Source organism: Salmo trutta, chromosome 24 (genome assembly GCF_901001165.1).
Source record: "Salmo trutta chromosome 24, fSalTru1.1, whole genome shotgun sequence".
NCBI lineage: Eukaryota > Metazoa > Chordata > Actinopteri > Salmoniformes > Salmonidae > Salmo > Salmo trutta.
Window position 1 is genome coordinate 42,741,615 of NC_042980.1, and position 23,675 is coordinate 42,765,289.

The 23,675-nt window shown below is 43.5% G+C and overlaps 1 protein-coding gene across 1 annotated transcript in view; it reads left to right on the forward strand.

Annotated features, from left to right (window-relative positions):
* LOC115161340 (NGFI-A-binding protein 1-like) overlaps positions 1–19,906 on the forward strand; it is a 36,208-nt gene extending 16,302 nt beyond the window's left edge. The window contains exons 4-8 of the mRNA XM_029712248.1: positions 6,906–6,957; positions 11,226–11,345; positions 13,256–13,475; positions 18,893–19,057; positions 19,272–19,906. Of these exons, the coding sequence (XP_029568108.1) occupies positions 6,906–6,957; positions 11,226–11,345; positions 13,256–13,475; positions 18,893–19,057; positions 19,272–19,339 (625 nt within the window). The 3' untranslated portion in view covers positions 19,340–19,906. The remainder of the gene's footprint in view (positions 1–6,905; positions 6,958–11,225; positions 11,346–13,255; positions 13,476–18,892; positions 19,058–19,271) is intronic.
* The last annotated feature ends 3,769 nt before the right edge of the window (positions 19,907–23,675 follow it).

Consider the following 23,675-nt stretch of genomic DNA (forward strand, 5'->3'; position numbering starts at 1 on the left):
TAAACTTCTGACCCACTGGGAATGTGATGAAAGAAGTAAAAGCTGAAATAAATCATTCTCTCTACTTTTATTCTGACATTTCACATTCTTAAAATAAAGTGGTGATCCTAACTGACCTAACACAGGGAATTTTTACTAGGATTAAATGTCAGGATTTGTGAAAACTGAGTTGAAATGTATTTGGCTAAGGTGTATGGAAACTTCTGACTTCAACTGTAATATATATATATATATATATAAAAAGAGGATTAGAAATTATGCGAGTAATGTTATTTGATACTCTAATTCTATATTCTAATTTCATTGCTGATCAATCCCTGATCAAATACTTTTATTTGACAGCATTGCCTTCTCATGACTGGTCCTTGAGAATAAAGTTGAAGTAGAAAATATCACACGAGTTACTGAGTATAAAATCTCATGCTCCATCTTGGAAGTTGCCAGCTTGCTTGTGCCAGCCACTCCCCCTTAACTCATTCTTGATGACAGAGGTGTAAATCAGACATGCAGGTGCTTCCTGGCTGGCAACCACGACGACGGAAAATTCCACCCAGCGCCGTGTATCTTTCTCACTTCTTCTCGTCATGACGTTGTTGCATGTTGATTCATAAATAATTATTTTTATGGGACGGACGTTGTGCCCACTTCCACCCTCCTTTTGGCTTAGTTGATGTAACCTGAATGTTTCAATTATTTAAAAAATAATCACTGTTTTCGATTTCGGGTTTAGATTTTATATTAAATAACATTAAATGCACTATAACATTAAATGCACTATGCATTATGTGGGTTAAATGTTGTGACAACACAGAATAAAACTATTATTAAAATTCCCATGATTGTAGTGGCTTTCCATTAGTGCTTATCACTTATTAACCATGATTTATTCAAATCAAATTGTATTTCTCACATGCGCCGAATACAACAGGTGTAGACCTTACTGTGAAGCCCTTAACCAACAATGGTTTTAATAAAAATAAGAGTTAAGAAAATATTTACTAAATAAACTAAAGTTTAAAAATATCTATATACTAATAAAATGAAGTAACACAATAAAATAACAACGAGGCTATATACAGGGCTATTCACAATTACTTAAAAAAAATATTTCAGTTGTTGTGTATATTACATTTGTTTTATTTGATGACTTTATTATTTCATTCCAAGTCATCATCTCACCTCTATAGAGCTGCTGTCTACGGTGTTTGACAAAATCACTATTATGTAGTTCTTCAAAGTAAATAAGGCATACTATTATGACTGCTGAATACCAACTGTCAATCAATTAGATTGTGTATTTTCAAGTAGCGATACCTCCCGAAGCAACAGCTGCTTTCTAAATCACCTCACAATAGCACATTATTCTGTCTCTACTGTTGCAAGCAACTGCTCTCTGTCCCTCTCGATTGCACATTATTCTCTCTCTCTCTCTCTCTCTCTGTCTTCCCCACACTAACTTAATGTAGCAGGTGTAAAAGAAACACACAGTGGATAAGTAATGGATTATGGTCATTGTTAGGGACGCACGATATATCGGTGAACATATCGGAATCGGCCGATATTAGCGAAAAATGCCAACATCGGTATCGGCCCGATGTCTAGTTTAACGCCGATGTTAAAAACCAATGTCAAAGCTGACGTGCATACCTATGTAACGTAGGTATATGACATAATGACGGCATGTCAAATTTTGCGCTACACGTGCAACACAGCATTCCTAACCTAGCCCACAATGTCTGCTGTGTGGATCGAGCAGTCAACAAGTCGAACAGTCATTTGAAAGAGTAAGAACATTTCAGTGAGTCAACTCAAAGGCAAAATCCATTAAAGCCAAGATAATGGAATTCATTGCCCTTGACAATCAACCGTTCTCTGTCGTGTCGTGGGTGATGTTGGCTTTCGCCGACTGGTCGAGTACCCGTACACACTACCAAGTGCGCTATTTTTCAGATGTTGCCCTACTGGAGTTACACAGTAATAGGGTCACTGCTATTAGCTTCACGACAAACATACTATGGAACGCCGTTTGGGTCTTTGCGTGTCAAAAGAAGATACAGTAGCACTGTCAAAGCTGTACAAAAAAGTCTGCAAACACCGGCCACGAACGATGTGTTTACAATACCGCGTTGGTAATAAAGCATCATTTGTTCGACCGCAGTTTCTGGGGTAGTTAGCTTTAGCTTGGTACCTAGCTAGCACCAATACAACCAGCCTGAAAACAATGACCAGTAGAAACTGCAGTCATTTTCATTATTCTTAGCAATGATTTAGGAATCCTTATGTGTAAGTATTAGCTAGGTTGCCACTTGTTGCTCGCCTACTGAAATTGAACTTCAGTTCATGAAAGTAAATAGCTAGCCAGCTACTTAACCCTGTTGCCCAAAGCTAAGGTCATCTGGCTAGTGAGGCTCAACCGGACTGGGTTATGTGTTGTGAAGCTAGCCACAATAAGGATTAGGCACAATAGTGGAATTTCTGGTTTGCCTTCAAAATAAAAGTATGTCATTGACAGTGATGCAAATTAATACAAATAGTAGAGTTATACCATACTTTTATGTTTAAGGCTAACCTCGAAGTCCACTATTGTGACTAATCCTTATTGTGGCTAGCTTCACATAGATGGGTCCGGCCACCATTAATCAAATAAGAACTGTCTTATAAATGAGGGTTATTTTAGATGATGACACCTAGCTAGATAGTTAGCTAGCTAACTATAGCTACTGAAACAGACTATGTTGTTATGCTATATTTTTGGGGAAGAACATTGTTTGCGTCCATGAGCTACCTAGCTTTTTTTAATGACCAGCGCTGTAGGTGCGCAAGACAACTTTACCAGCATCATAGCATATGTATTGATGAATCATTGTGGCATATGAAATACGACTGATAGTGTAATAACTATGTAAAAACTGTACAAACGCGTTAAATTATGTGACGTGCAGTCATATTCAGTTCCTGATTGGTCAACAAGCTTATTTGACACGTCAAATAGTGTTATTTGACATGAATCTTTTTTGACACGCAAAACCCAAACGCCGTTCCATAGAAATCCTGGTTGAGAATGAAACGAACAACGAAACAGCACAGCATGTAAGTGAAAGAAATAGGTTTTGATTATATTTTACTGGTAATGGGGACATATGTGAATGCCAACAAAATAATTTTTTGGTGTGTGTGTGTAACCTTTTTTATTTAACTAGGCAAGTCAGTTAAGAACAAATTCTTATTTACTATGATGGCCAAACCCGGACAAAGCTGGGCCAATTGTGCGCTGCCCTAAGGGACTCCCAATCACTGCCGGATGTGATAGAGCCAAGATTCGATCCAGGGACTGTAGTGACACCTCTTGCACTGAGATGCAGTGCCTTAGATGCAGTGCGTCCATGCGTATGTGTGTGTGTTAACTATTTAACTGTACTAGAAAGCTTAAAAGGCCGCTAAAATTGTAAATATCGGTTATCGGTTAGGGCAAGGAAAATATCGGATTTCGGTATTGGCCAAAAATGTCATATCGGTGCATCACTAGTCATTGTAGTTAATTGCCACGTTTTCTGCACTAAACTACAGTATGTATGTAGAATATTGACCTGTTGGAAACTACAACTCCCTGCTACATTGCACAGTTCGGGCCTGGTCTGATTTATCTCTAGAAAAGCTGAGCATTATGTGCATTGAGCTTGCAAAATTGTTTAAATAAAATGGAATTCTAATAATTTATCCAACATTGGTCAATTAGTTGTTTTAAAAAAAAACTAAAAATATCTGACATTTCGGTTTATCGGATTAAATGGGCATGTTTGTATAGTGAAATCTGTAAATTTCTTTTTGAAGTGGGCTTCATGGCAAGAAAGGGAAAGTGGGGATGCCTAGTCAGTTGTTGTAACGCCCTGGCCATAGAGAGGGGTTTTTGTTCTTTATTTTGGTTAGGCCAGGGTGTTACATTGGGTGGGCGTTCTATGTTCTTTTTCTATGTTTTGTATTTCTTTGTTTTGGGCCGTGTGTGGCTCCCAATCAGGCACAGCTGAAGTTCGTTGTTGTTGATTGGGAGTCACACATAAGGAGCATGTGTTTCCTTTGGGTTTTGTGGGGGATTGTTTCTGTTTAGTGTTTTGCACCTGACAGGACTGTTTGGCTGTCGGTTTCCTTGTTTTGTTGTTGTATAGTGTTCTTGCTTAATTAAACTCCAAGATGAACACTAACTCCGCTGCGTATTGGTCCACGTTCTCAGACGATGACTTCTCTGTTTTGTCTGACGAAGAAGACAGCCGTTACAGAATCCCCCACCAACAACGGACCAAGCAGCGGAGGAAGGAGCAGCGCCAGGAGGAGCAAGGATCCTGGACCAGGGAGAGAAAGGACTGGACATGGGAGGACATCCTGGACGGCAAGGGATCCTACACTTGGGAAGAGATCCTGGTCGGAAGGGATCGCCTCCCATGGGAACAGGTAGAGGCACTCAGAAGTGTGGAGGCAGCAGGAAAGAAGGACAAACGGTATGAGGGAACACGGCTGGCAAGGAAGCCCGAAAAGCAGCCCCCCAACATTTTTTTGGGGGGGGCACACGGGGAGTGTGGCAGAGTCAGGTTGGAGACCTGAGCCAGCTCCCCGTGCTTACAGGACGCAGCGCAGTACTTGTCAGACACCGTGTTATGCGATAAAGCGCACGGTGTCCCCAGTACGCGTGGAGAGCCCGGTGCGCTACATCCCAGCTCCTAACATCTGCCGGGGGAGGTTGGGCATCGAGCCAGGACGGGTTGCGCAGGCCGTGCGTTCTAGACCTCCAGTGCGTCTTCTGGACCCAGTCTATCCTGTGCCTGCTCCACAGACCAGGCCTCCAGTGGGTCTCCCCATCCTGGTTAAGCCTGTGCCTCCTCCTCGGACCAGGCCTCCAGTGGGTCTCCCCATCCTGGTCTGTCCTGTGCCTGCTCCATGGACCAGGCCTCCAGTGGGTCTCCCCATCCTGGTCTCTCCTGTGCCGCTTCCACGGACCTGGCCTCCAGTGGGTCTCCCCATCCTGGTCCGTCCTGTGCCACCTCCCAGGACTAGGCCTCCAGTAGGTCTCGCCAGTCCGGAGCCGCCAGAGCCGCCCGCCAGTCAGGAGCTGCCAGAGCCGCCCGCCAGTCAGGAGCTGCCAGAGCCGCCCGCCAGTCAAGAGCTGCCAGAGCCGCCCGCCAGTCAGGAGCTGCCAGAGCCGCCCGCCAGTCAGGAGCTGCTAGAGCCGCCCGCCTGTCCGGAGCTGCCAGAGTGGCCCGCCTGTTCGGAGCTGCCAGAGTGGCCCGCCTGTTCGGAGCTGCCAGAGTGGCCCGCCTGTTCGGAACTGCCAGAGTGGCCCGCCTGTCCGGATCTGCCAGAGTGGCCCGCCTGTCCGGATCTGCCAGAGTGGCCCGCCTGTCCGGATCTGCCAGAGTGGCCCGCCTGTCCGGATCTGCCAGAGTGGCCCGCCTGTCCGGACCTGCCAGAATGGCCCGCCAGCCGGGCGCAGCCAGGGTCGTCCGCCAGCCAGGCGCAGCCATCGCCGCCCGCCAGCCGGGCTCAGCCAGGGTCATCCGCCAGTCGGGCGCAGCCATCGCCGCCCGCCAGCCGGGTGCAGCAAGGGACACCCGCCAGCCGGGCGCAGCCATCGCCGCCCGCCAGCCGGACGCAGCCAGGGTCTTCCGCCAGCCGGGCGCAACAAGGGTCGCCCGCTAGCCGGGCGAAGTCAGGGTCGCCCACCAGACCTTCGGCGCGGCCAGGTGCGCCACCTAAGAGGGCGACGCCAAGGGTGGAACAGAGGCCACGTCCCGCACCTGAGCCGCCGCCGTAAGAAGGCCCACCCAGACCCTCCCCTTCAGTGTCAGGTACTGTAACGCCCTGGCCATAGAGAGGGGTTTTTGTTCTTTATTTTGGTTAGGCCAGGGTGTTACATTGGGTGGGCGTTCTATGTTCTTTTTCTATATTTTGTGTTTCTTTGTTTTGGGCCGTGTGTGGCTCCCAATCAGGCACAGCTGAAGTTCGTTGTTGTTGATTGGGAGTCACACATAAGGAGCATGTGTTTCCTTTGGGTTTTGTGCGGGATTGTTTCTGTTTAGTGTTTTGCACCTGACAGGACTGTTTGGCTTTCGGTTTCCTTGTTTTGTTGTTGTATAGTGTTCTTGCTTAATTAAACTCAAAGATGAACACTAACTCCGCTGCGTATTGGTCCACGTTCTCAGACGATGACTTCTGTGTTTCGTCTGACGAAGAAGACAGCCGTTACAGTTGTACAACTGAATGCATTCAACTGAAATGTGTCTTCCTGCATTCAACCCAACCCCTCTGAATCAGAGAGGTGCGGGGTGCTGCCTTAATTGATGTCCACGTCATGGGCGTCTGGGGAGCAGTTGTTGTTGGGGGTTAACTGCCTTGCTCAAGGGCGGAACGTCACATTTTTCCACCTTGCCAGTATTGCGTCATTGGTGTTGCACCATAAATTAAAGGGAAATAAATCAGCATTTGACAATATTTTACAGGAGTTTTCATATGTACCTTTTTTCCTTTAGGCATTATAGATCCTTTAGGCATTATAGATCCTTTAGGGATTACAGAACGTTTAGGCATTACAGAAGATCCTTTAGGCATTATAGATCAATATACTATTATCCTGTTCACTATTAGAAGGTTTATGCTCTTTAAAATGTTCCTCTCTCTCACTGATCTCTCTCTGGTCTCGCTTTCTCTCTTTCTGGTCTCTCGCTCTCTCTCTCTGGTCTCTCTTTCTTTCTGGTCTCTCTCTGGTCTCTCGCTCTTTCATTCTGGTCTCTGTCTCTCCCTCTCTCTTTCTGGTCTCTCTCCCCCTCTCTATCTCTCTCTGGTCTCTCTCTCGGTCTCTCTCTCTCTCTCTCTCTCTGGTCTCTCTCTCTCTCTCTCTCTCTCTCAATCTCCTGTAGGTCTCGATATTGTGACAGAGATGATCCTTCTCCCAAGATGATCAAAACAGAGGTGAGCTCATCTCTTTCATCTCACACCACATGTTCTGGTGAGCACAGCGTATGGCTATATATAATTCAAAGCTCATTCCTGTATCCTCAGTTTCCTAACACCTTTTGTGTTAGTATATCAAAAAGGGTTAATACATTAACAATTGATTCCCACAGACAGACAGACAGATAGTGCATGGTTCTGGCTTGTTGTGTTCAGCGCCTTATTGTTTACTTAGCTGCCTGTCAGCCGGCTTGGCTGTGTGGGCGTGGCTCGAATGAGAGGGGGCGTGTCCCTCAAGACTACTGGGTGTCATAATGTAAGTGAACGCTCAAAGTTCACCACAATAAAAACTTCCTCTGTCGAATCAGGTCACCTCCTCCACACCTTAAGTCAGGCCCTAAGAATCCACATTGATCGACTGACACACCTCCTTGCGTCCCCTCCTTGTCTTTTGAAGTGCGTCAGACGCTACGTAGTAGGGCCTTGTCTGTCAGTGTGTCAATGCCTCTACATTTCCATTCCTCACAGTGTAGTGCAGCTGTTGAGTAAAGAGTTTCCCCAGAAACTCCTCTGAGCTGTTGACTAAAGAGTGGCTTTGTGCAGTGAGCTGTGTGAGATTGTGGCAGCTGTTCATTCATCTCTCTCCAGTGGTTGGTTTGATGGTGGTCCAAACCTCTGATGTGAGTGATCATACTCCACACCTCCACAGTACAGGGGTGGACCAGGGAGGGACCAGCTAGGTAGCAGACACACTCCCCCATCTCCTTCCCCCTGTTTCTCAATCCTTTGGGGCAGTCACATTGCAGAACTTTGTAGAACACATATACAGAGTTATTTGTTTGAAGGGAAAGGGGGGATACCTAGTCAGATATACAACTGAATGTCTTTAACTGAAACGTGTCTTCCTGCATTTTACCCAACCCCTCTGAATCAGAGAGGTGGGGGGGGGCTGCCATAATCGTCATCCACGTCTTCGGCTCCCGGGGAACAGAATGAATGAATGAATGAATGAATGTGTTGGAGTGGATTCTTTTCATAGAAAATATGTTTTCCGGAACTTATTGGACTTTACTGAATATACTTACAGATATATGATCTTCATTAGACCCAGTTTGTTACATACATGACACACATTTTACCTTAAAACAACTTTTGGAGTTGTTTTCATTTTGAGGCATTTTTCTCTTGCTAAAGGGCCAATTGTTCTCACGACCTGGTGGTTTTCTTTTGACTGTACACGACTGTGTGTCCTTCTTGAGAAGTTTGACATATTTACCACAACAAAGGACTTAACGACAGAGTACTAAAATGAATCCCCACCCACCTGCTTTTCCCCTGCTGTTTCAGTCCTCACCATACCACACATACACACTGCTGCCACCCTCCCGTTAAGGGCCAGGCACACGCCCATGTGGACTCTAACAACAGAAAAGCCCAAATGAGTGCAGTCGCACCTACCCATAGGCCTGATGACATCACCATGTGGGCGCTCTCTGAATCACCCACACCCATACACTTGCACAGTTGAGTTGTCTGCACACACACACACACACACACACACACACACACACACACACACACACACACACACACACACACACACACACACACACAGTCATATGGTCTTTAACTCTCCTTCTGTCTCTCCCCCTCTCTCTCTCACACACACACACACACACACACACACACACACACACACACACACACACACACACACACACACACACACACACACACACACACACACACACACAGTCCTATGGTCTTTAACTCTCCATCTGTCTCTCCCCCTCTCTCTCACGTACACACACACACACACACACACACACACCCAGTCTGACTGGACACCTTCTGTGGGTTCTGTAAAGGAGTGACACATCATAAGGTATGGTTGTAGGGTTAGCTCAGGGTTGATTGACCAGCAGACATGTGTTAACCTTCCTCCTCCAACCTTCACTAACCCCAGTACAGCAGGAAGGATCCACCTCAGCTGGTAGATTTACTTACTGACTTACTTCCTGACTTACTGACTTCCTGACTTACTTACTGACTTACTTCCTGACTTATTGACTTACTTCCTGACTTACTGACTTACTTCCTGACTTACTGACTTACTTCCTGACTTACTTACTGACTTACTTACTGACTGACTTACTGACTTACTTACTGACTTACTTACTGACTGACTTACTGACTTACTGACTTATTTACTGACTTACTTACTGACTTACTTACTGACTTACTTACTGACTGACTTACTGACTTACTGACTTACTGACTTACTTACTGACTTACTGACTGACTGACTTACTTACTGACTTACTGACTTACTGACTTACTTACTGACTTACTGACTTACTTACTGACTTACTGACTGACTGACTTACTGACTTACTGACTTACTTACTGACTTACTGACTGACTGACTTACTGACTTACTGACTTACTTACTGACTTACTGACTTACTTACTGACTTATTTACTGACTTACTGACTTACTTACTGACTTACTGACTGACTGACTTACTGACTTACTTACTGACTTACTGACTGACTGACTTACTGACTTACTGACTTACTTACTGACTTACTGACTTACTTACTGACTTATTTACTGACTTACTGACTTACTTACTGACTTACTGACTGACTGACTTACTGACTTACTGACTTACTTACTGACTTACTGACTGACTGACTTACTGACTTACTGACTTACTTACTGACTTACTGACTTACTGACTTACTTACTGACTTACTGACTTACTGACTTACTGACTTATTTACTGACTTACTGACTTACTGACTTACTGACTTACTGACTTACTTACTGACTTACTGACTTACTGACTTACTGACTTACTGACTTATTTACTGACTTATTTACTGACTTACTGACTTACTTACTGACTTACTGACTTACTGACTTACTTACTGACTTACTTACTGACTTTATTGTCCCCGTGGGGAAATTTTGTTGCAGTGTCATGTACATGTTTAAAGTGGCGTTTAAATACAAAACAAAATTGACAATACAACTTTCATAGCAGTTACATACCAATACATAAAAAAATACAAAAAGACTAGCCTGCTGGCCTTACTGAGTCAAAAGGAACATTAGCCTGCTGGCCTTACTGAGTCGATAGGAACATTAGCCTGCTGGCCTTACTGGGTGGATAGGAACATTAGCCTGCTGGCCTTACTGGGTGGATAGGAACATTAGCCTGCTGGCCTTACTGAGTCGATAGGAACATTAGCTTGCTGGCCTTACTGAGTCGATAGGAACATTAGCCTGCTGGCCTTACTGAGTCGATAGGAACATTAGCCTGCTGGCCTTACTGAGTGGATAGGAACATTAGCCTGCTGGCCTTACTGAGTCGATAGGAACATTAGCCTGCTGGCCTTACTGAGTCGATAGGAACATTAGCCTGCTGGCCTTACTGAGTGGATAGGAACGTTAGCCTGCTGGCCTTACTGAGTCGATAGGAACATTAGCCTGCTGGCCTTACTGGGTCGATAGGAACATTAGCCTGCTGGCCTTACTGAGTGGATAGGAACATTAGCCTGCTGGCCTTACTGAGTGGATAGGAACATTAGCCTGCTGGCCTTACTGAGTCGATAGGAACATTAGCCTGCTGGCCTTACTGGGTCGATAGGAACATTAGCCTGCTGGCCTTACTGAGTGGATAGGAACATTAGCCTGCTGGCCTTACTGAGTGGATAGGAACATTAGCCTGCTGGCCTTACTGAGTCGATAGGAACATTAGCCTGCTGGCCTTACTGAGTGGATAGGAACATTAGCCTGCTGGCCTTACTGAGTCGATAGGAACATTAGCCTGCTGGCCTTACTGAGTGGATAGGAACATTAGCCTGCCGGCCTTACTGAGTCGATAGGAACATTAGCCAGAGCTATTTAGGAGGAATATCACACCTGGCACAAATGATTGTCTAGTTCTGTTAGGACCTCATATTGAAACTAATAGGGACCCTAACCGATGTATCAATCTTAAAGTGATCTACTTTGGTTTAGATTCAAGCATCATGAAATCTTAGACAATGCATTAATTCAACTTGGACCTAACTTTCTTACCACTTTGTACATGTTGTTTCTTCCTTCACAGACTCCGTGAATTAGTCAAATTTGGTCAAATGATAAATGTTGTGTATGGTTTCCTAGAAACAAGGGTGTCTCAACTTACCCCACTCTCCCCTAGAGAAGAAAAGAAGGGCTCATCAGGACCGTGGTCTCAATGTTCCTCACTGACTCTGTCTCTTTATTGTGTCAGGAGGGCTTCTTCGACCTCCAGGAAGCCCTGCAGGCCATCCACATGAGAAGGGAGGCCCTGAGAGAGCAGCTGGCCACAGCCAAGTCTAAAGGAGAGGAGACTGTGGGGCGCAGCATCCAGGTGACTACACTACCACTCACTGACTGACTGACTGACTGACTGTCTGAAGGACTGGCTGACTGTCTGTCTGACGGACTGATGGATGGACTGACTGACTGACTGGCTGGCTTGCTGACTGACTGACTCACTGGCTATTTGACGGACTGACGGACTGACTGGCTTGCTGGATGACTGTTTGGCTGACTGGCTTGCTGGCTGGCTGTGTGTGTGACTGACTGACTGACTGTATAACTGTATGGATGGCTGGTTGATGGACTGGGTAAATGAGAAGAAATGAAGTGAGGATGCAACTGCATATAATCAGCAAAGTTATGGGCTGTTTTGTTTCCTCTCAGCTTATCTTGTTTCTAGTTGAGGGGAAAAAACAGAATGATGAAAGCAGTCAGTCATCCATGCTTTCCTCCACATCTGTTAAGACATCATCCACTGTGCTTAAACAGGTACTTCGGGATTTTGGCAGTGAAGCCCTTTTATCTACTTCCCCAGTCAGATGAACTCGTGGATACTATTTTTTATGTGTGCAGTTTGAATTAAGTTGCTAACTAGTGCTAGCGCAATTGCTAACTAGCTTTAGAGCAAAGACTGGAAGTCTATGGGTATCTGCTTCCAGTCATTACACTAATGCTGGTTAGCATTGGCTCACAAAACTACATCTAACCTCCTTCCTACTGAACACCGAGACCAAAAAAATGATATTCACAAGTTCATCAGACTGGGGAGGTAGATTAACAATTAATCAAATGGCCACTCACACTATTTACACCTTTGTTTTTACACTGCTGCAACTCGCTGTTTATCATCTATGCATAGTCACTTTACCCCTACCTACATGTACAAATGACCTCGACTAACCTGTACCCCTACACATTGACTTGGTAACGGTACCACCTGTATATAGCCTCATTGTTGTTATTTTATTGTGTTACTTTTTATTACATTTTTTACTTTAGTTTATTTAGTAAATCTTTTCTTAACTCTATTTCATGAACTGCATGGTTGGTTAAGGGTTTGTAAGTACGCATTTCACTGTAAGGTCTACACATGTTTTATTCAGAGCATGTGACAAATAACATTTGATTTGATTAGATAAAGAGCCTCATTGCCAATATGCCAAAGTATCCATTTAAAATAACTCTCCTAATTATCCCTCGTCAAATTATAGGTTTCTTTTCTGTCGTTTCGGAGAGACAGACGAGGCAGGAAATGGCTGACAGATACGTGTATTAATAACCAGTATCTAGACAGGAGAACAGATACGTGAATTAATAACCAGTATCTAGACAGGAGAACAGACTTGTGCTGCCCATTTAGATGGTCTTTGAGAGAACTGCAGGCTCAGTTTTTTTGTGTGTGATGTGTTTTCTAATGTGAAAAACAAACTTCATTTGTATTGTGTTTATCTCTAACTCTGCATGCCTCCATCTGTGTGTGTGTCTGCGTCTGTCCATGCGTGCGTGTGTGTGTGTGTCCATCTGTGTGTGTGTGTGTCTGCATCTGTGTGTGTGTGTGTGTGTGTGTGTGTGTGTGCGTCTGTCCGTGTGTGTGTCTGCGTCTGTCCATGTGTGTGTGTGTGTCTGCATCTGTCCATGTGTGTGTGTGTGTCTGCGTCTGTCTGTGTGTGTGTCTGCGTCTGTCCGTGTGTGTGTCTGTGTGTGTCTGTGTGTGTGTGTGTGTGTCTGCATCTGTGTGTGTGTGTGTGTGTGTGTGTCTGCGTCTGTCCGTGTGTGTGTCTGCGTCTGTCCATGTGTGTGTGTGTGTCTGCATCTGTCTGTGTGTGTGTCTGCGTCTGTTTGTGTGTCTGTGTGTGTCTGTGTGTGTGTGTGTGTGTGTGTGTGTGTGTGTGTGTGTGTGTGTGTGTGTGTGTGTGTGTGTGTGTGTGTGTGTGTGGTCTGTTCATGCGGGTGTGTTAGCTGCAGCTGGAGTGTCTGCTGGCCAGACAGATGGAGATCCATCACGAAGCCCAGGCCCAAGACAGACTGCAGGCCCAGGACAGACTGCAGACCCAGGACAGACTGCAGGCCCTGGAGTGGAAGGTCCCTCTGGGGGCCTTCAGGTTGAGACACAACACTAACCCAGAGCACTGTCACCATGTCAACGGAGTCTCCACTGACAGCACCAGTCTACCACCAGGTCAGTCATTCCACATTCATGTTAGGAAGTGTATATTGGACCGGCAGAACAGAAACGTAAGGTTGAATTAATTAGGTGTTGAGGTTAAGTTTAGGAACCAGGGTTCAGTTAAGGTTAGGGTTGGAGTAAGGAGAAAGCATAAAAAGTTAACATTGGGTCAGTGGTACCACTGTCCGCCACCATTCTATTTCTGCTGGTTAAATATACACTGCCTTTATGTTTCATTTCCTAGTCACACTTTAATTTCTTTCAGTCATTTGTTTTTGGGTTTTTGGGGGGAGTTTCAGGATGGTGTGTGTGTGTGTGTGTGTGTGTGTGTGTGTGTGTGTGTGTGTGTGTGTGTGTGTGTGTGTGTGTGTGTGTGTGTGTGTGTGTGTGTGTGTGTGTGTATTTTATTAGGATCCCCATTAGCTGTTGTGAAGCAGCAGCTACTCTTCCTGAGGCCCACACAAAGCCTGAAACTTGACATAACACAGAACATTAATGAATGAGAACAGCTCAAGGGCAGAACGACATACATTTCAAAATGGCACATGTAGCCTACATATCAATATATACACACAATCTATCTAGGTCCTCAGAAAACAGACTTATATATAAAGATTATAAATGCTCTGAGTTGTTTTTAAGTTTGCTTTGAGGACCATTAGGCAGCTATTGATTTGCCCTGAAGGCCTCTAAAATGGATAATTCACCCAAATTACAAAATTACACATTGATTTCTTGACCCTGTAAGCAGTCTGTGGACAAGGTATGACTGCAATCCATGCTTTGGTTTAGTTTCCCTGGCACTGTTTCCACATACTAACGTTTTAACATTTGTAGCACAAATCCCATTCAAGTCATGGGACTGATATTAGCATTTTTCGCACATAAGACATCAGAATGCTTCAGTTTGGCTGGCGCCTAGTCGAACTCAGCTAGTACGAAGCGAACAAGTGTGCTGGCATACTCCCTTAAAAGACCTTCGCTTGAAAAGACCTTCGCTTGAAAAACTGAGTGGCAATAGTACGGTTTGTCCATTTTGAGTTTGTCCAAATTAAATCTAAGATATCTCAAGAAATCTGTCATGAATTTTGACGTTTTTGCCAAGGAGATCTTATTCGTACAATTTTACATCTAACTAAGATGTTTAGTGCAGTATTTGTCAATTAAAACGTGCATGAAAACGAGTCTCTCATTGAATGACAACAAATACTTTATTGAATAATCCCTACTGTTGATCAATCACCCACAAAGGGGCGTAGACTTCGGCTCTGAACTTCGGCATGGATCCAGAAAACATTTTGTGTGCCCAAACAGCCGAAAAAACCCTCACCGATGTCCAAAACAAACAAACGTCATAAAATATCATCATAATATATGCACAAACTCTTCGGAACTGTTTCGACCGGGAAACATGCGTAATTTGAGACAACGAAGAGTGTGTGGTGAGCACTGAGGATGAAGGGTGACACGTCCTCTCTACTTTCACAAACTCAACCTCACACAGTCAACAGCATGACACCGCAATGTTAACACTTTCACCTGCTTCCTCTGTTTCCTCTCATGCTCACACGCGCGCAACCACACACACTTAAACACACACACTTAAACACAATAAAACACACACACTTACACACATGCACTCACATGTACACAGACTGAATTATCTTCCTTTGTGCTCCACCTCTGGGTCTTCATTCACAGCATTGACAGCAATGTGGCGTGACTAACACTTTTCATACACAGCACAACACACCGCTCTTTCATTTAACAGCCTCCATTGATGACAGAGAGAAAGCCACAAAGCATTGTTTTAAATAAGGGGTGTTGACTTTTTGTGAGGTGATTTGAGTGCTAGAATACTACAGTACTTTATTATCATCCTGTTATATCAGTAATGTGTCTTCTGTTGAGAACAGGGACTCCCTGCCTAATTAAATAAAATCAAAGTTTATTTGTCACGTACGCCGAATACAACAAGTGTAGACCTTACAGTGAAATGCTTACTTACTTTTTAAATCAAAATAATAATAAATTAAAATTAAGTGAACAATAGATAAGTAATTAAATAAAAACAACAGCGAAAAATAACAGTAGCGAGACTATATACAGTAGCGAGGCTATATACAGGCACCGGTTAGTCGGGCTATTTGAGGTAGTATGTACATGTAGGTTTGGTTAAAGTGACTATGCATATATGATAAACAGAGAGTAGCAGTAGAGTAATCAAATCAAATTGTATTTGTCACATGCGCCGAATACATCAGGTGTAGACCTAACGGTGAAATGCTTACTTACGAGCCCCTAACCAACTATGCAGTTTAAAAATATATATATAAGAATAGGAAATAAAAGTAACAAGTAATTAAAGAGCAGTCTGTCCATTACAGGTTAAGTAACAGCTCCCTGTCTAAATGCAGGTTAAATAACAGCTCCCTGTCTAAATGCAGGTTAAATAACAGCTCCCTGTCTAAATACAGGTTAAATAACAGCTCCCTGTCTAAATACAGGTTAAATAACAGCTCCCTGTCTAAATGCAGGTTGAATAACAGCTCCCTGTCTAAATGCAGGTTAAATAACAGCTCCCTGTCTAAATACAGGTTAAATAACAGCTCCCTGTCTAAATGCAGGTTAAATAACAGCTCCCTGTCTAAATACAGGTGAAATAACAGCTCCCTGTCTAAATGCAGGTTGAATAACAGCTCCCTGTCTAAATGCAGGTTAAATAACAGCTCCCTGTCTAAATACAGGTTAAATAACAGCTCCCTGTCTAAATGCAGGTTGAATAACAGCTCCCTGTCTAAATGCAGGTTGAATAACAGCTCCCTGTCTAAATGCAGGTTAAGTAACAGCTCCCTGTCTAAATGCAGGTTAAATAACAGCTCCCTGTCTAAATACAGGTTAAATAACAGCTCCCTGTCTAAATACAGGTTAAATAACAGCTTCCTGTCTAAATGCAGGTTAAATAACAGCTCCCTGTCTAATCACAGGTTAAATAACAGCTCCCTGTCTAAATGCAGGTTAAATAACATCTCCCTGTCTAAATGCAGGTTAAATAACAGCTCCCTGTCTAAATACAGGTTAAATAACAGCTCCCTGTCTAAATGCAGGTTGAATAACAGCTCCCTGTCTAAATACAGGATAAATAACAGCTCCCTGTCTAAATGCAGGTTAAATAACAGCTCCCTGTCTAAATGCAGGTTAAATAACAGCTCCCTGTCCATTACAGGTTAAATAACAGCTTCCTGTCTAAATACAGGTTAAATAACAGCTCCCTGTCTAAATACAGGTTAAATAACAGCTCCCTGTCTAATCACAGGTTAAATAACAGCCCCCTGTCTAAATGCAGGTTAAATAACAGCTCCCTGTCTAAATACAGGTTAAATAACAGCTCCCTGTCTAAATGCAGGTTAAATAACAGCTCCCTGTCTAAATACAGGTTAAATAACAGCTCCCTGTCTAAATACAGGTTAAATAACAGCTCCCTGTCTAAATACAGGTTAAATAACAGCTCCCTGTCTAAATACAGGTTAAATAACAACTCCCTGTCTAAATGCAGGTTGAATAACAGCTCCCTGTCTAAATACAGTTTGAATAACAGCTCCCTGTCTAAATGCAGGTTGAATAACAGCTCCCTGTCTAAATACAGTTTGAATAACAGCTCCCTGTCTAAGTACAGGTGAAATAACAGCTCTTTGCTCAATTACAGGTGACAGGACTGTTTTGCTATCACAGACTGAAATATGTTTTGGGATTCTTCCGATGGCATTGAGGAGTACACCTCATCAGTCACTGACTTCATCAATAAGTGCATCGATGACGTTATCCCCACAGTGACTGTACGTACATAACCCAACCAGAAGCCATGGATTAAAGGCAACATCCGCACTGGGCTAAAGGGTAGAGCTTACGCTTTCAAGGAGCAGGACTCTAACAGAGAAGCTTATAAGAAATCCCACTATGCCCTCCGACGAACCATCAAACAGGCAAGCATCAATACAGGACAAAGATCGAATCATACTACACTGGCGCTGACGCTCGTCGGATGTGGCAGGGCTTGCAAACTATGACAGACTACAAAGGGAAGCACAGCCAAGAGCTGCCCAGTGACACGAGCCTACCAGAAGAGCTAAACTACTTATATGGTCTCTTCGAGGCAACTAACACTGAAACATGCATGAGAGCACCAGCTGTTCCGGACGACTGTGTGATCACGCTCTCCGCAACTGATGTGAGTAAGACCTTTTAAGCAGGTCAACATTCACAAGGCCGCATGGCCAGACAGATTACCAGGACATGTACTCAGAGAATGCGCTGACCAACTGGCAAGTGTCTTCACTGACATTTTCAACCTGTCCCTGACTGAGTCTGTAATACCATCATGTTTCAAGCAGACCACCATAGGCCCTGTGCCCAAGAACGCTAAGGTAACCTGTAGCCATGAAGTGCTTTGAAAGCCTGGTCATGGCTCACATCAACACATTATCCCGGAAACCCTAGACCCACTCCAATTTGCATACCGCCCCAACAGATCCACAAATTACGGAATCTCTTTTGAACTCCACACTGCCCTTTCACACCTGTACAAAAGGAACACCTATGTGAGAATGCTATTCATTGACTACAGCTCAGCATTCAACACCATAGTACCCTCAAAGCTCATCACTAAGCTAAGGACCCTGGGACTAAATACCTCCCTCTGGATCTGGATCCTGGACTTCCTGATGGGCCTCCCCCAGGTGGTAAGGGTAGGTAACAACATATCCACCACGCTGATCCTTAACACGGGGGCCCCTCAGGGGTGTGTACGCATTCCCCTCCTGTACTCCATGTTCACTCATGACTGCAAGACCAGGCACGTCTCCCAACACCATCATTAAGTTTGCCGATGACACAACAGTGGTAGGCCTAATCACCAACAACGACGAGACAGGATATAGGGAGGAGGTCAGAGACCTAGCCGTGTGGTGCCAGGACAACAACCTCTCCCTCAACGTGATCAAGACTAAGGAGATGATTGTGGACTACAGGAAAAGGAGGACTGAGCACGCCCCCATTCTCATCAATGGGGCTGTAGTGGAGCAGGTTGAGAGCTTCAAGCTCCTTGGTGTCCAAATCACCAACAAACGAACATGGTCCAAGCACACCAAGACAGTCGTGAAGAGGTGCCTCTGCACATTGACTCTTTACCGGTACCCCCTGTATATAGCCTCGCTATTGTTATTTTACTGCTGCTCTTTAATTATTTGTTACTTTATTTCTTATTGTTTTAGGTATTTTTCTTAACTGCATTGTTGGTTAAGGGCTTGTAAGTAAACATTTCACTGTAAGGTTTACACTTGTTGTATTCGGCGTTTGTGACAAATGCAATTTGATTTGACCTAGCTGTCTGTATCCTACCTTTGTCCTTACCTAGCTGTGTGTTCCTGCAGGGGAGAGGCCACTGAACCTGCAGGTGGCGGGTCAAAGGTCGAATGGAGACATACCCCTGGGGAAACAACTAGCCAATGAGCTGAAGAGGCATCACGGCAACAGGGAGGGAAAGACCCCACCGACGAGTCACCATGGCAATGTCAAGTGCAAAACTCTGACCATAGGTCTGCCCCTAGAGATTCTCTCTTATTGTTCACTCACAATGCATCATTTGATACTGAGTCAGCTCAAAGATGTTATCATATTTCATTCTGAATCCTTTGATTCTGAATCTTTGATACTGAATCAGTTTGTTGATTCTTTGTCATAGTTCTCTCATGCTGAATCATTTGAAAATATTCCAACTCCTATTTATTTATTTTCTCTTTCTCATTCCAGAAAATGGGAACGGGACTGACTTCGAAGGGGCTCTCAGCCTTTCTGACAAGAAGACCATCAAATCATAGCCAGAGGATTCCAGATAGCACCTCTTCTCCTCCTCCTCTTCCTCCTTGCGCATCCCTCTTTCACAACACAGTCGTCGTTGGTCAATACTAAACAAGCACAGCTGCATTAGAGCCTTAACAACCAATGTTGCCTCAAGATAAGGGATTTTACATTTTGTTTCTTTTTTGCCAAAGCACCTAGAGAGCCTTTATTTCTCTACTCGTAGAAGCCCATTGTTTTGTGTTTTTACTGACTGTGTTGATTCCCCCTCCCTTCCCTACTCTATCATTCTCCTTTCTTACTTTCAAGACTGACGGCGAGGGGTCTGTAGATGTCGTATTTGTACATACAGAATTCTGACTCTGAAAAGTGTTTATTTGTCGTTGTTGTCATTTAAATATGTGCTGTGTAAAATAAGGATGTCAGTTACCAGGACAACACTAGAAGTTCCATTGACTTTGACTCAACCAGGATTTGGCTCAGAAAAGTCTTATTTATCTTGACAAAGTGCCGGGTTACCATGGTGTTGCCATGGGCTGACTCATCCAAGGTTCTAATGGTGATAAAAAACCTTAGAGGCTTTCATTTATGACACCAACTTAAATATTTATTACAATTCAGTGAAAGCCTTCATTTGGAATTTACATATGGGACGACAACAACATTTTTGATTTTTACCTTTATTTAAACTAGGCAAGTCAGTTAAGAACAAATTCTTATTTTCAATGATGGCCTAGGAACAGTGCCTTGTTCAGGGGCAAAACGACAGATTTTTACCTTGTCAGCTCGGGGATTTGATCTTTCAACCTTTCGGTTACTAGTCCAACGCTCTAACCACTTGGCTACCTGCAGCCCCAACATATGGGAAGACGACAACATATGGGACGACGACATATGGGAGGACAACATATGGGATGGCAACATATTTGGACGACAACATATGGGATGACAACATATGGGACAACAAAGTATCATATTTGTAGACAGTTTTCCGTGATAACATCGGGTGTGTATGATAGCCATCAAGAATAAGCACAAGTAGTGATTTTCATGACAATGGTCTCAGAGGCCATATAAATGGAGATGTTGACGTACTCTGTCTTACTAAACGGAAGGGAAATCCTAGAAGTGTATATAGTCTGAACTACAAAACAGTAATAACAGGGTTTACATCCCACCTTCTCACTTTAAGTAGTACAAAACCAAGTGTGTATAAGTAGAGCAATACTGACAATCTGTTGTTGAGAAACCCTGTGTCAATGTCTAGTTGTACCAGTTGTGGGGATCCTGGTCACTGTGCAGTAGTTGTATTTCATGTTGACTAGCGTTAGCCATAGTCTTAGTTCCCCTCAAGATGACCTTGAACAGATACAGTTGAAGTCAGAAGTTTACATACACTTAGGTTGGAGTCTTTAAAACTCATTTTTCAACCACTCCACAAATTTCTTGTTAACAAACTATCGTTTTGGCAAGTTGGTTAGGACATCTACTTTGTGCATGACACAAGTAATTTTTCCAACAATTGTTTAAAGTCAGATTATTTCACTGTATCACAATTCCAGTTGGTCAGAAGTTTACATACACTAAGTTGACTGTGCTTTTAACCAGCCTGGAAAATTCCAGAAAAAGATGTCATGGCTTTAGAAGCTTCTGATAGGCTAATTGACATCATTTGAGTCAATTGGAGGTGTACCTGTGGATGTATTTCATGGTCTACCTTCAAACTCAATACCTCTTTGCTTGACCACATGGGAAAATCAAACGAAATCAGCCAAATCAACCAAAAATTGTAGACCTCCACAAGTGTGATTCATCCTTGGGAGCAATTTCCAAATGCATGAAGGTACCACGTTCATTTGTACAAACAACAGTACGCAAGTATAAACACCATGGGACCTCGCAGCCGTCATACTGCTCAGGAAGGAGACGCATTCTGTCTCCTAGAGATGAACGTACTTTGGTGCGAAAAGTGCAAATCAATCCCAGAACAACAGCAAAGGACCCTGTGAAGATGCTGGAGGAAACCGGTACAAAAGTATCTATATCCACAGTAAAACGAGTCCTATATTGGCATAACCTGAAAGACTGCTCAGCAAGGAAGAAGCCACTGCTCCAAAACCGGCATAAAAAAGCAAGACTACGGTTTGCAACTGCACATGGGGACAAAGATCGTACTTTTTTGAGAATTGTGGTCGGGTCTGATGAAAGAAAAATATAACTGTTTGGCCATAATGACCATTGTTATGTTTGGAGGAAAAAGGGGGAGGCTTGCAAGCCATAGAACACCATCCCAACCGTGAAGCACGGGGGTGGCAGCATCATGTTGTGGGGGTGCTTTGCTGCAGGAGGGACTGGTGCACTTCACAAAAAAGATGGCATTATGAGGAAGGGAAATTATGTGGATATATTGAAGCAACATCTCAAGACATCAGTCAGGAAGTTAAAGCTTGGTCGCAAATGAGTCTTCCAAATGGACGTTGACCCCAAGCATACTTCCAAAGTTGTGGCAAAATGGCTTAAGGACAAGGTCAAAGTATTGGAGTGGCCATCACAAAGCCCTGACCTCAACCCTATAGAACATTTGTGGGCAGAGCTGAAAAAGCACGTGAGAGCAAGGAGGCCTACAAACCTGACTCATTTCCACCAGCTCTGTCAGGAGGAATGGGCCAAAATTCACCCAACTTATTGTGGGAAGCTTGTGGAAGGCTACCTGACACGTTTGACCCAAGTTAAACCATTTATAGGCAATGCTACCAAATCTTAATTGAGTGTATGTAAACTTCTGACCCACTGGGAATGTGATGAAAGAAATAAAAGCTGAAATTAATCATTCTCTCTACTATTATTCTGACATTTCACATTCTTAAGATAAAGTGGTGATTCTAACTGACCCACGACAGGGAATTTTTACTAGGATTAAATGTCAGGAATTGTGAAAAACTGAGTTGAAATGTATTTGGCTAAGGTGTATGTAAACTTCCGACTTCAACTGTATGTGGTACTGCTTGATTCAAAAATGCATCCTTCATGTTTTTAGAATCTCCATCCAAAGTTTTTATTTTATACATTTTTTTACATTTCTCATATTCTCCCATTTATGACTATGATGTGATGTACATGTTACTTTATAAAACGCTTCAGTAATGTATTCAATTACATGAATCGCTGGGGTACTATCTTAATGTCACTTTAGATCAAGCAGTTTAACAAAAAAAGTTTCCATCTCATGTTCATTTTTCAGTCATGTACCAGTTAAGCTGTTTCACTAACTGTATTGGTGTTTAAAATGATTACCTCTTCTTTCAGTTACACTGATACATTCTGTTAACCATTTTCATGCAATAGTTAAAGAGACAGTTCACAAATAAATATACATTTAAATTGTTTTCCACTTTGCCTAAATTGGAACACAGTGCCTGTACAGTAACATGCTATAAATGGCATTAGAGCTCAGGCTCTGTGCTTCACAGCTCTGTATGGGTTCAGCTGATCTGAACTTGAGCACCACATGCAACAAGAAGTTGCCCCCCATCCCTCCTGCTAATGGGAAACTTTTGCAAATGTTATGTTGTCTAAGGGAAATGCTGTAAATTAAGATGACTGGATGTACTATGAAAGATGAGACTCTGAGTATTCTAATAAATATTGATGTCAGAAAAGCAAGTCAAACACCTTTGAGTCCAAATGTGCACTTCACATTTCCATCTCACAACTCATGTCAGATACAGTGTCAATGTTTATGATCTCTATGTTTGATATGCAGTTACCGGATGACATGGCTGTCATACCCTGGGTTGTTCTGAACAGATTGAGTCTATGTTTGATATGCAGTTACCGGATGACATGGCCGTCATACCCTGGGTTGTTCTGAACAGATTGAGTCTATGTTTGATATGCAGTTACCGGATGACATGGCTGTCATACCCTGGGTTGTTCTGAACAGATTGAGTCTATGTTTGATATGCAGTTACCGGATGACATGGCTGTCATACCCTGGGTTGTTCTGAACAGATTGAGTCTATGTTTGATATGCAGTTACCGGATGACATGGCTGTCATACCCTGGGTTGTTCTGAACAGAATGAGTCTATGTTTGATTTACAGTTGTTATTGTATAACTTAGTCATCGTGGTAATATAAAAATCTGACCCAGATTGCGATTTATAATGGACTGTTTCTGGATTGCGTAAAGAACAACGGTATTGTGTGATGGCGGGGATGTAGGGCTGTGTTCCAAACAAAACAACGACAAGTGTGCCTGCTCCAGTTCCTCAACAGCACAGCTACATTAGGAGAGCTCAAAAAAGCACCTTATAGTTAAAGACTCTTCTTTGAATCATAAAAGTGCATTGAAATT